Source organism: Falco punctatus (assembly GCF_963210335.1).
Source record: "Falco punctatus genome assembly, chromosome: 5".
NCBI classification, from domain to species: Eukaryota; Metazoa; Chordata; class Aves; order Falconiformes; family Falconidae; genus Falco; species Falco punctatus.
In genome coordinates this window covers 53,071,390-53,084,498 of record NC_137584.1, presented here as the reverse complement: position 1 = coordinate 53,084,498, position 13,109 = coordinate 53,071,390, and the positions used below count along the sequence as shown (strand labels likewise).

General features: G+C 40.2%; 1 protein-coding gene across 1 annotated transcript in view; it reads right to left on the bottom strand.

The window, feature by feature from the left end:
* MAP3K5 (mitogen-activated protein kinase kinase kinase 5) overlaps positions 1-13,109 on the bottom strand; it is a 107,306-nt gene that overhangs the window by 65,650 nt on the left and 28,547 nt on the right. The window contains exons 2-3 of the mRNA XM_080390104.1: positions 8,490-8,629; positions 5,724-5,747 (exon numbers count right to left, since the gene is read on the bottom strand). Of these exons, the coding sequence (XP_080246230.1) occupies positions 5,724-5,747; positions 8,490-8,629 (164 nt within the window). The remainder of the gene's footprint in view (positions 1-5,723; positions 5,748-8,489; positions 8,630-13,109) is intronic.

Genomic DNA, 13,109 nt, shown 5'->3' with positions numbered 1-13,109 from the left:
TCCTAATCCTAATTAACTTCATTCTATATTCTAAGTCTGCTGAGCACCCAAGATAAAATTGTTATCTTCCTTTGATCCATTCGTCTGACTCACCATACCATGTACAATGAAAGTAATAGAATCAAGCCATTCAAGAAAAAATGGGCAATTTTTGAAGGAGTTAACATCTTAAATCCAATGACAATGTTCTCAGTTACACCAACCTCCTTTAAAAAAATTTAAGTAGCCTAAAGGGGCTTCAAAAGTGGGTGGGAATAGATGCCTCAGTCAACAAGAGGTGCTATAATTTTCATTTTCCAAACCTCTTTCTTTATAAATCACTCATTATTTAAGCTTCAAAAGCTCAAATTACACTAATGGAAGTTAAAAAGTGATTGCAAGTCACCCGAGTTGTAAAGGCATTACCAAAAACATTAGGGGCTGGGACGGGCCATGAGTGTGCATACAGGTAGTTACTATGGTTCAGCCTGATGCACAAGAACTCAGGACATTAGATAAGGTAAACTTGGCCTGAGCTCCCAAATCAGCTGAACTAGTTATATCTAGAAGATATGAACATACATATCATTGAAGGTTTTGGGCCAGCACACTCCGTACCTGGCAACATCAGGCCACCTTCTGAAAGACTATCTGTGTCATAGCCCATTTCATTAAATCAGTCAGACTAATCAGACAGCAGAAGTACTGGCTGGAGCCAGGTACACACACACACATAAATGCTTACCACAAAGTGACAAAACCTGTAATTCATTTTTGCAAACGTTTTAATTGTTTTGTATTTTTCCAATTCCTCACTTCCTGTGCAAAAGTAAACAATTCCAAAGTACTGTGTAATTTCGGTTTAAAAACAGCTGTAAGATCGTCTTAATAGCTCTACAGTTACAGAATTTAAGACTATCCTACTCCTAGCTAGACCTACTGGTCACTGGAACATTAAGCACTTCCTTCTTGTTTGATAGCTTCTGAAAATAAATTAATATAGCACCAATTTGTATTTAAAAGATAGTTAAAATGCATAGGATACAGTTATATTTTAATTATCACAATAAGAATATAAAACAGCGTTTCTTTCAATATCACCCTCTAACACAGAACTGTTACTGTAAAAGGGAAGCCTTTTGGGACTTCAGTTTGGAGACCATGTCTTCTTAGAAAGAATACCATGCAATAAGGTAAATCCTATTCTCTTCCCCACAAATACACCCGACATAGTACAGAAAGCTGTACAGATTAAGACAACATGGTGCTATACAAATGAGTATTTGAGTTCTGCCTAATCTTGACTTTTACTTCAAAAGGAGGGAGAAAATTTGCAAAATCCCAGGGTGTCAATGGTGTGCAGTCCTCTCGGTTCCCTGAGGCTCTTCTTTACTAACACTGCGCTGTTGGAATCATTTAACAGTCAAATATCGCACAAACAGAAGAAAGCTGCCTTCGAAGACAGTAAGTGTCAAAGAAAACAAAAATCTGCCAAAACAAAACCATGGTTTACTCATGGATGGGAGAAGCTAGCAGAATCCCATCTACTTGCCTAAGCTTCAGGTCAGCATCCAGTGTAACTTTTTCCTCTTTTTTAATAAATAAAATCAGCTGAAGTAATAAAAATAGCCAGTATCTGTCACAGTAGGAACTGTTCTTCCTGCTGACTCTCCTCTAATTAAGATCAGCTTTTTTTGCATTTCTCCTACTAGTTCTTTTGAGAAATATCTGCTCTTATTTCAATTCTTCCTTTGAGATTTTTCTTAGAGGTAATTCTCTGACTGCACATTGGTGTTACATGTGGCAGATGGCAAAATCCTAAACCAAGTTATTAAATCTATTCCTTCCATCCCCCAAACACACAGTAAATCAACATGCGCTGACATTTTAATGAATACAGACTGAGTTTGGGTTTACTTCAAATCCCACTCACCTGAATGACAGCCTTGCTATTGATTTGAAAAGGAACATAAGTAAGCCTCACACCTCAAATAAACTGAAGCACAGAGACTGGGTCTATTCTTTTACATACTTTCCATTTTCTTTGGGAATATGTTCTTTCTTTATATGCTCAGCAATAACATTCTCCTGCAGCCATGCCACTTGTTAAAATCTTAAACACTTGTAAAAATTCAGCATACATTGTATATGGGCCTTTCATCATATTCACATCGGGAAAAAAGTTCTAACTTTTTCCAAGGAAAGTACATGCCAAATATATTAATCAAAGGATTAAAAACATTGTAAGAATGAACAATAGATAGTGATGTATTATAAATAACAATAAATACCACAGTTGTCATCACCAACAAAATATTTACTGAAGGTTCCTACATAGCATTTTTACATAATTGGACACCAAAAATCAAACTGTCCCCAAGTCATCTGTCAGCTGGCTGAGGAGTATCAAAAATATTTCCCACTATTTCCACAGTGAAAGAGACTAATAGCTAAACATATCCTATGGGATCAGCAGTCTTCTAGCAGTACCTATGTGGAGGTCCCAAGCTTGCAGACAGCTCTGGCATGCCTCACCCAGGGTCACCCATTCTCCTGCTGAAGAAGCGCTACACCAAACTGCCTCCCAAGCTACACCTTAAACAGGAGGCAGTTAGGAAGGGCTGTATAAAAACTGTAAAAATTACAGTCTCTGGCCCCTCCAAGTGTCAGAAAAGGAAAACACTAATAAGAGTTGCTTAATCATTAACACTGGTGAGTTGGCTGCCCAGCAGAATGGTTCCTATTGCTGCCCAGTCGGGCCAGCAGCTGTACCAGGCTTGCACCCCAGGCAGCTCTCAAGGCTATCTGTCACTCCGACCTGGTGCAAGGAAGAAGCCTGAACTGAAAGGTAAGCACTGTGTTAAGGTGTTACTTAACACTGCAACTGGTTGCAAACCGTATGTACAATGCATGCACATTAAACTTCCTCAGAATCAGCAAGAAGTGAAATTTTAAAAAGCTGAATAAATGGCCATTTGGAACCTGACCTGCAGCTTTTCTTCAAAGTTGCTAAGATTCAAACTGGGGAGAATTAGGATGAAATAAAAACTGGTGAGCCAAAATAAGCAAACTACAGCCATGAACTGTAACCTTTATACCAACATCTCCTTGTGACTGAAACTCTACCAGCAATTTCTAGAATGCCTCTGCTGCTTGGTTAACCTCAAAAATCAGATAACAGCAAAAACTAAACTTAAGATTCCAAATATCAACATAACTGCCTCCTGTTGAAGTATTACTCCTTGTAAAAGCGTATGGTTTTGGTATTAGTGCAGCATTTGGAAAAAGTCCAACTAAATAGCTATAAAACCACATATAACAGGAAATGAGCCTGTTATCTTGCATTGCTCTGCCCTGAAAGGCTCCAGGCAGCTTATCCTAGCTATGCAACATTGTATGGACTTATTAGGAAGCACAAAAATCCAGTCAGAACAAAGAACAAAAACAGCTGGTAATGGATTGGGTTTTTTTTTTCCTCCCCACCACTTTCAGGGATACAATGTTCAGGAAAAGCAAACACAAGGCATTTCAGTTAGACACATATATATATATATAGACACACACACATACTTGTTTTGCAGCTTTTTTTAAATTTCCTGATGCCAGGGATACCACTGTCCTGTTACAGGTGATGTTTGTGTGCTATTAAAAAACACGTTCCAGAACAGCAGGACTAAACTCCTGGTTTATCCATATGTGAATTTCATTTTTTTTCTGCATGCAACCTCACATAATCATTCATATAACTATTTTTGGTAAGGGAGGGCATCATAGTCACAGCCTCTCAAGAACAGCACCTTTGTCATACCCATTTATCCAACAGTCTTACAATTTAGGAAGAAACCTAATATTCATGAAGCAGAAATTATATTCAATAGTTAGGCATGCAACAACATTTTAATGAGTCTAGTTCCAGGTAATTTGGCTGACAATGTCAAAAAACGAGGAAAAAGGAGAAAAAAAAAATAGATCAGTTGCTAAAGCCAGTTTCACTGACATCCCTGTTCTAACCCTTGGGAAAATACTTCCTCACAGAAAAGATGTTATGTGGGTGTGCTTGAAAACATCTAAGACTCTCAAGGAATGCATTCTTTTTGCAGCATACATTGAAACATTTCTAAATATGATAAATGACAGTTTCACAGCCACCTATCCAAATTTAAATGGAAAACAGAACAACCCTTTCTCAAAGATATGGAGGCCAAGTTATACCCCTTGTTGGGCTTCAGGGACTGTCATTTAAAAATAGGACAGACGACAACATCTCCCCTTTATTCTACTTACCGGTCATCTCCTGCTGGTTTCTTGCTAAGAGAGCTCTTCCCCCTACCCTCCCAGGGACATTACATTAGTCACACATCATTTTCACTGGATCCTGGGCCACCAGAACAAACTTACAGAATGCAATACATTCATTTACAAGAATGGTTTTACTGTTCTCTTTTGTTTTGTGTAAAGGCCTAACTGGTCATTTACTCCACTTTCATTAGAAAAATATGAGAGATTTTGACTCCAGCATATCATTCACAGAATTCTGTGGATCTCTGAAAAGCATTTTCTGATTAAGAGCTATACAGAAACTCTATCTGGAACCCTCTTTGCTTTTTTTTTTTTTTTTTTTAATAAAAAATAATATGTAACTTAACATGCAGCATTAGGGCCAAAGCTTGCACTGGTTTTGAAGCCATTTTTAAAAACTCTATCACCTATAGTAGATAACTGCATCCTTTTCAAATAATTATGTTTTATAATGGCAGAAGTCAGTACTTAATCCATGAATTTCAGTGTTAAATAAAAAAGTTAAACCAGGAATACTGCAGGTTTTATGGCAGTTTTAACACTGTGGGAAATAAAACCTGACCAATTTCTAAAATTAAATATGCCCCTTAGAAAAGTTTATTCAAATATGGAAGTGCACAGCATACACATAGCACCTCAGGATATCTGCACACTGCTGACTAACCACTATAAAATTATATCTTAGCATATATGGCTACCAGTAAGTCCCAAAGTGAAGCCAAGAACAACTCAACATGCCAGAAATACATTCTGACATGACCAGCCCTGCTGCCCCAGAACAAACCACACTGACAAAGCCGTTTTCTCAGTCACAGGTCAGCCTCCCTTGAACTTGGGAGTGAAAAAGGGAAGGGGGATTTGCAAGGCCAACCTCAGAAACCAGAGGGATGCCAAGGTGCAGAAACCTACAGTTTAACGATCGGCAGTCACTGACAGACTACCAGGTTCTGCACTGCACTAGGACTAACTGGCTCCAGGACTCAGCTTCTAGAAATAAATACACACACTCTCTCTTTATAAATATATATATTTTCATAGCTGTAGCCATGGGTTTCTAAAATGAGCATCAGTTTCCAAATAACTCTCCTTTTCAATAGAGCATTTTTTAGAAACACTGAAGAACACTGTACAGAAAAAGGCAACAGAAAAAAAATACCAAAATGACAGATGTAAATGGTGTGTGAAAAAATATGACAGACAAGTAAAGGCAGGAAGGAAAATACCACTGATAGATGGAGAAAAGGTAAGAAGTGAGCCTGGTACCTAGCAACGCAGTGATATACACAGATTTGCTGCTATGATTTCCAGAATTCTGCACCTAACTCTGTAAAATACAGTAGGAGAGTGTTACATGATTCTAGTGAAAAACAGAAGATAAACAACATTAAATGGTACAGAAGTTTGGAATGCCTAGAATTCAACCAGCACCCAGAAATCATACTTACATTATTCTTCTGGCAAATGATTTCCTAGAATAAAGAAGAAGAAAAATATAACGTTGATAGCACTGATGAACTACTAGGAAAGATATCTGATCAGTAGGACTTGCTAGTATTAATATTTACAGACACATGACAGGAGAATGGTGGTTGGTAGATATTTTCTATGCCTGTCAAATCAATATAAATCAAGTATTACCTCAGGAGAGACAAAATTACTATGGAACCAAACAGATACATACATCTTATATGTATACACAGGAAGGTATGTACTGTGTGCATGTGTATACACGTATGTACATACCCCTCCCTATATAAATTTTCCTAGAGGGATGCTGTCCCAAAATTGACTATTAATACACACCTACTCACATTTGAGAAGTTAAATATACTAAGTAATATTTTGCTGCCAGCAGAAGAAACTGTGAAGAATAGTAAAAGCAGTGCTTCTGCAAGGTTTTAAAATGTTCCAAACCTGGTTGAAAGTCACATTGCTCTAGTAAGTCTGATGTAAAGAAGGTACCTTCACTTTTTACATGTAAAGTTTCAGAGAACAAGAAGCCACACACAGATGGCACACTGATCTGGGTGCTACAGCCCAAGTGTGGACTACTTGTGGACAGTGACTTTGATTTCAGGAAGATTTGTCAGCAAGTTCTGACTCCAGCAAATGATAACCCTTCCAGATTTATCAGAGCGCTGCACTACACCTCCACCACTGGGACCACTGTACAGTTTAACCTATACCATATCATTAAAAACATGCAGTGTCAAACCAAGGTGCCTCATACTTTTCACGTTGTGTAAGTCAGGCTTCCATTAAACTGCTTTTCACCCTGTTGAGGGGGCATGTATCACATACAACTGTTGCTAGTTTTTGAAGTGTAGGACATAAGTATCTAGTCAACGCCCCTGGCATGGGAAAGGACATCTTTCACAAGATCAGGCTGCTCAAAGCCCTGTGCAACCTGACCAGAATGTTCATATAGAGGAACATTTCACCAGCAAAAGTCTACCCACATTGCTTTGTACCCTAATTAAACCGCATGATGCAGTGTTTCATTTCCTACATCTTCATGATAATTTTCAGGTTTTTAATTTCATTTTTTTTCACCTTTTATACAAGATTAAAACTGCACACACACTCCTGCATTGCTTCTACTCTGTCTGCTGGCTGTAACAAATAGAGGCACAAACATTGCCTCCAAAGATGCCCGGGCATGCCCATAACTACTTTTTTCAGGCAGTTACTAAATAACATGAGAAAGGTCTTGCCCTCTGACAACTTTCCTGCAAACTATCACAAGCAGAAACATAGGGCAGCTCAAAGCTGAAGGCAACCGAAAAGAGTCTTTTCAGTGGGCACTGTACTGGTGGCAACTGGGACATCCAAGTCTCCCCGTGCAGAATTGGGCTTCCACTGGCATCGGTGGAACCCTGCAGGTGACCTATTTGCAAAGTCCAGCTCCTAAACTAGTAAAAAGTTCTCCCAAGTGCCCAAGGAAGACTGATGCCTCACTCCAAGTGATTTTTCAGTGGGGATTTAGGTATTTGGCTCCTTGCCCAGTACAATGAAATTCTGCTCTGCTTATACTGTAGATCATTGTACTTTGTATCCACATTGTGTCCACAGATAGGTCTTTTGTCATTAGCAGTTTTATTTTTAGGACTTTTATCTGTATACTCTTTGTATTGCAAAAAGAAAAATAACTGGATTGTAACCAATCCAGTTGGCTGAGAAAATGTGGAGGGAAGAGCAGGGGGAAGAAACTGAGTTACTCAGGTTATGTTCCTTCCAATAGAGGACCAAGCTACAAATAACGGGACAGAGTCAAAACCAAATAGCCTGCACTAGCTAGAAGCAGTGGAAGCAAACCCTCCGTGAGAGGCAGCAGTGCCCAGATTGCAGTCTGACTCACTGCTTACTTGAAATGCTTCTTTTCAGCAATGCCTAGAATGGAAGCACTATAGCACTAAACACCTCCTGACCAAAGCCGATGAATCTAAGGGGGTGGGGGGAAGAAGTAATTCAAAAGACTGCCACCCCAGTTGTCTGCCCTTCCCCATGCCCATGGAAGTTACTAAACCTTTAGCACAGTTGCAGGAACAAGTAAGTATCGACTCTTTGGCTGACACCATTCACAGCCCCACAGATTATCTTAAACCACCGTGTTGTCTTAAACCAGTATTTTGCACTCTGAACTGTGGCCCTAAGGACCAGGCACAAGTTGGTTTTTTTTGCTAACACTGCTGGTAATCTCCAGGACAGCAATCCTGCAAACACCTGATGTAAACAGCTGTAACTCAGCAAGACATACCAGAGACCATCTGGGAACCCATTGTGTTTGGGCAGAAAACTACTACTTCATATAGGAGCTAAAACTTAAGGATTATTTTGCTTCTCCCTACACACCCCCATTCTCACCTGACCGTTATTACTCTAACAGTTTACCCCAAAAAACTCTAATTCCCCTGAATGACCGAACCATGTGTTCCATTTCTCATCTCAAATTTGTCAAACTTCTGTTTCTGTAAAGAGATATTTAACACCTAGATACATAACCAACTGTGATAAAGTCATCTAAATCTTTCTTTTGGGAAAACAAAACTGAGTTTTTCAGCATTTCACTGTGGGCATCTTTTCCAGGCCTCAGAATATTTTTGCTATTCTTTTGTGAACCATATTTCCTATGGAAACAGAGAACCTATTTCAAGAGTTGGACCAACTATGACTTGCGCCCCCCCGGCCCCGATCTTTTCATTCAGAGTTACCTTCAGTGACTGCAGAGACTCCGCATTTGTATCACAATAAAGGATAATGTTGTTAGCCATGCTGAAGCTCTCCCTGACTCCCAGGTGGTAGAACAGAGAAGGCTGACGGAAGGCATCACTCATCTCTACAACAGCAATATCTGCAGAAAGAAATGAAGAATTTATTGTCAATGTCACACATTTCTGACAGTCACATACTTCTAGGCCATGTCTCTTCACACAATTTGCTTTGTTAAGACAACCTGATTTTAAGTAGGATGTAAGAGATCCAGAGAGATTTGCCCATTTTAGTGGTTACATCTGAATTTTTAATACAGTTAGCAGGATATGGTTTAATTTTTTTTCTTATCTTTCTTCCTTTCTTCCCCCCCCCTTTTTTTTTCTTTAAATGAGACCTTCATTTTCTCAGATAAAAAGGGGTAAAACACTATTAATCAAGAAAAGGCAAAAAGTTCATCTGGTGCCCTGAAGAATAAAATGTTTGTTTGATCTACACACGATGATTGATGACCTTATGGAAAAAAAAAAAAAAAAAAAAGAAAAATTACATTTGATGTGGTTCTGCACCCTCTGTGCAAGCTGCAATAAAAATCTATGCAACATACATACACCACTGCAGAACATACTGTGGACATTCTTTATTAGAACTTTGGAAGAAAACAGCTGTAAATTGAAAGGCAAAGGTAAAGTTCCAATACAAATTACCATTCAGATCTATTTTGATTCATATAGAAAGATGAGAGAGAAAGAAAAGGACAAGGTGCAGCAGAAAAGAAGGAAAGAGGGAGGAAACCCCCATATAAGTAAGAACTTTATTGTGCAGAGAATTCTGTTCATAAGAAATTTTACCTGCATGAATAAAGCACATGCACTATGCTTACAGAACAAGGAATATCAAATTCTCTTAAAACTTGTGTTTCACTTGCCCAGATTCACACCAATGTAAAAGTAAAAGAACGGGCAATTATAAAGTGTCAGCAGAAACGGTTAAGGCTTCCATTATAACTGGCAGCATATTTGCATTGCAAAAGTCTTGTCAGATCAAAAGAGCAAAACAAGAAAACTGACTCATCTCCACCTCTGGTGCAAACATCCTTCTGTCTCTTCACCCAATTCAGGTTTGTTGTTTCCTTTCAGAATTCCAGCCTGGCCCTCCCAAGAGAAATACACTTCCCTTAAGAGTAGAACAAGAAAAGCAGCCTGGTGTCTCCCTGCTTTCCCCTTCCTCAGGATGCTTTTATGGCAGAGAAGACAGACAGCAAAACAAGCTCTGTAGGCAAAAAGCTTATGTTATGTACCCTTGAGTTTCTCTACTCTAATTGATCTAATACGAGATTCTACCTCTAACCACAACTTTTCACCTTGCCTATTCATTTAGATCAGGGGTCCTCAAACTTTTTAACCAGGGGCCGGCGCGCGGATGCAGTGGCAGGCAGCCATCCGCGGCTGCTTGGTTTCCCCCCCCAACCCCCGGCGGGGAGGGGGGGGGGCAGGGGGGTGTCTGTAAATACCGGGGGCCGGATTGAGGACCCTGGGGGCTGTATCCGGCTCATGGGCCATAGTTTGAGGACCCCTGGTTTAGATCATCAAAACTCTAATGAAGATATTCAATAAAAGATAAGCCTCGTGGCCATGCTCTCAACTGAGAAGACAGTAAGGGTATCTTGTGCAACTTGTTAAAAAGTAACATCTTTGAGACATGTACTTTTCAGTCATACGTTATTGTAACTGGCCTACAGGCTCAGAAATTTTTCAAAAAATGAAGATAGATACACAGGGGGATGAACAAACAACATTTGCCTATACAAGCTTAGGCTCTTCAGGAAAAAATATTAAAAGAAAGGAGACTAAAATGGTATAACAAAGGATTTTTTTTCTCCTCAAAAATCTAATATTAAATTATGTTTTAATAAGTTTCATAATTTTTGTTCTAAGAATCTCCCTCTGTCCAATTTCATATAAATATCTGCAGTACATTGATAAGACCATACACACCCTGTCTTTCATCAATTTTAGGAAACTGGGACATCACAAAAAACAAACGCCAATGGCAATATTGCTACTATATTTTGTTGGGTGAGATTAAGGCTTGTTTATTTTCTTTAGGAAGCTGCCATAATACAAGCTCTATTTTTAACTACTCTTATTCACGTAAAAGCCTCACCTTAAGCAACTGTAAGTTTATGGTACATTCTTGTTACATTGAGCAGCAGGAAGGTTTGCACAATTTGCCATGACTTAATTCTCAAATCTTGCAAGATAACGTGCTTTCACTAGAGTTGCAAAACTAAGATTAAAAGAAAAATATTACTTAAGAAAAATGAAGTGAGAGCGCCTGATCAAAGTTGGAATAAACACTTGAGAAATCTGATGTTAAAATGGCAAGTTCCCAGGACCATGAAGACAGAAAGAATAACTCTTTTAAAAAAAAAAAAAATTATCTGTGCCTCTGTGTGTGTCTGTCAAGATCAGGTGGCCAAATCGATTTAACACAATCTGACTCAGGGCCACACTGTAAGAAGTGTTCTTGGGTCCTGTCCTATCCCTATCATAGCAATCCCCAAAAAACCCAAACAAAAAAACAGAGGACAGAAGGACCACAAAAATAAGGAAACATTCGTAAGAAAAAATTACATTAAGATACTGGTATAAACTCTGTTGTGATATTTGTATTTCTTCTGTAACTAAAGAGGATCTCTTTCCTTTAGATGTTAAGACTTCTGTGAAATCCAGGTCTTCTGGATAATCTCATTTGATAAGTGTACTCCTTAGAACAGGTCCAACTTCTGTGAAGTTTCCCTTCTTACTCTAGCAATTACGTATTTTAAGATGCAGTTGTCATTCACAACAAAAAGATCAGACTTTACAGTCCAGGCTAGCCCTTCAGGCTGGTATCACAGTTTCCAAGGAGAACAGCCTAATTCTTACCTGTAATTACAAGCCGTAAAAAGTACGTGCACTTTTGGGATCAGGTGCCCATCCAATAAGAAAACCCTCGCTCTAAACCAGCTCTTCTGACAGACCCATTTCTGATTATCTTCTCCCACAACATCACGAGTGAAACTCATCTGACCACATGAAGGATCAGAGTATGGAGCACTGGTCAGAAGTTCAGAAGTCAAATAGAAAGCAGTAAATGGAAGCTCATTAAAAAAAGGGTAGCTGTAATGACTCCTGTAAAGTGCCTGAAATGTACTGTCAAGTGCACTATAAAGCAGCTAAGTACTATATTCAGTTACATAAGGTATGATAAGGAATCCAGCAAAGCTGAGCACAACTGATGGTTTTCAAGACAAATCTAAGTCAACATACACCAAAATTCCCACTAGTTCAGAAGATCCAGGATTTACATATGCCCAAAAGAAATGTTTGGTTGTCAGTACATAAACTGCCAGAATCCCTTCTATCAGGTTCTCACTTCCCCCAGATGAAATTAATCTAACAGCCTGCTGCAATGAAAGATAAATTCACTGGAGAAAAAAAAAAAAAATCAGTATGTGAGAAAATGGTATTTCAATAAAGGTGGAAGAATTATCTCTACAGTTACACTGGAATAAAACTCATTTATGAAAGTATTTCAGTTTCAGTTTCAAGGCAGTTAATAACTGACCCTCCCAACACCTAGGCCCTCAGAATGAAGCACTCTAAAAACCAGGGACTGACATTTCATTTCAAATCACAGAATGGTCAGGATTGGAAGGCACCTGTGGAGATCATCTACCGCAGGGGTCCTCAAACTACGGCCCATGGGCTGGATACAGCCCCCAGGGTCCTCAATCTGGCCCCCGGTATTTACAGACCCCCCCTGCCCCCCCCAGCCGGGGGTTGGGGGGGGGAAACCAAGCAGCCGCAGATGGCTGCCTGCCACTGCATCCGCGCGCCGGCCCCTGGTTAAACAGTTTGAGGACCCCTGATCTAGTCCAACCCTCCTGCTAATGGAGGTTCACCTACAGCAGGCTGCAACAAATTGCACTCAAGCAGGTTTTGAGTATCTCCAGAGAAGATTCCACAGACTCTCTGGGCAGCCTGTGCCAGGGCTCTGTCACCCTCAAGGTAAAGAAGTTTTTCCTCATATTCAGAAGGAACTTCCTGTATTGCAGTTTTTGCCCGTTGCCCCTTGTCCTCTCACTGGGCACCACTGAAAAAAGCCTGGTCCCATCCTCATGAAGCTCACCCTTAAGGTATTTGTAATCATTGATAAGGTCCTCTCTCAGTCTTCTCCAGGCTCAACAGGCCCAGCTCTCTCAGCCTTTCCTCATGAGGGGGATACCGCAGTCCCCTCATCATCTTTGTAGCCCTCCGCTGGACCCTCTCCAGTAGCTTCTGATCTCTTTTGACCTGCGGAGCCCAGAACTGGACACAGCACTCCAGATGGGGCCTCACCAGGGCAGAGCAGAAGGGGAGGCCAACCTCCCTCGACCTGCTGGCCATGCTTCTCCTAATGCACCCCAGGATCCCATTGGCTTTCTTGGCCACCAGGACACACTGCTGGCTCATGGGCAACTTGCTGTGTCCACCAGGACTCCCAGGTCCTTCTCCACAGAGCTGCCTTCCAGCAGGTCACCCCCAGCCAGTACTGGTGCAGGGGGCTGTTCCTCCCCAGGTGCAGGACCCTCCACT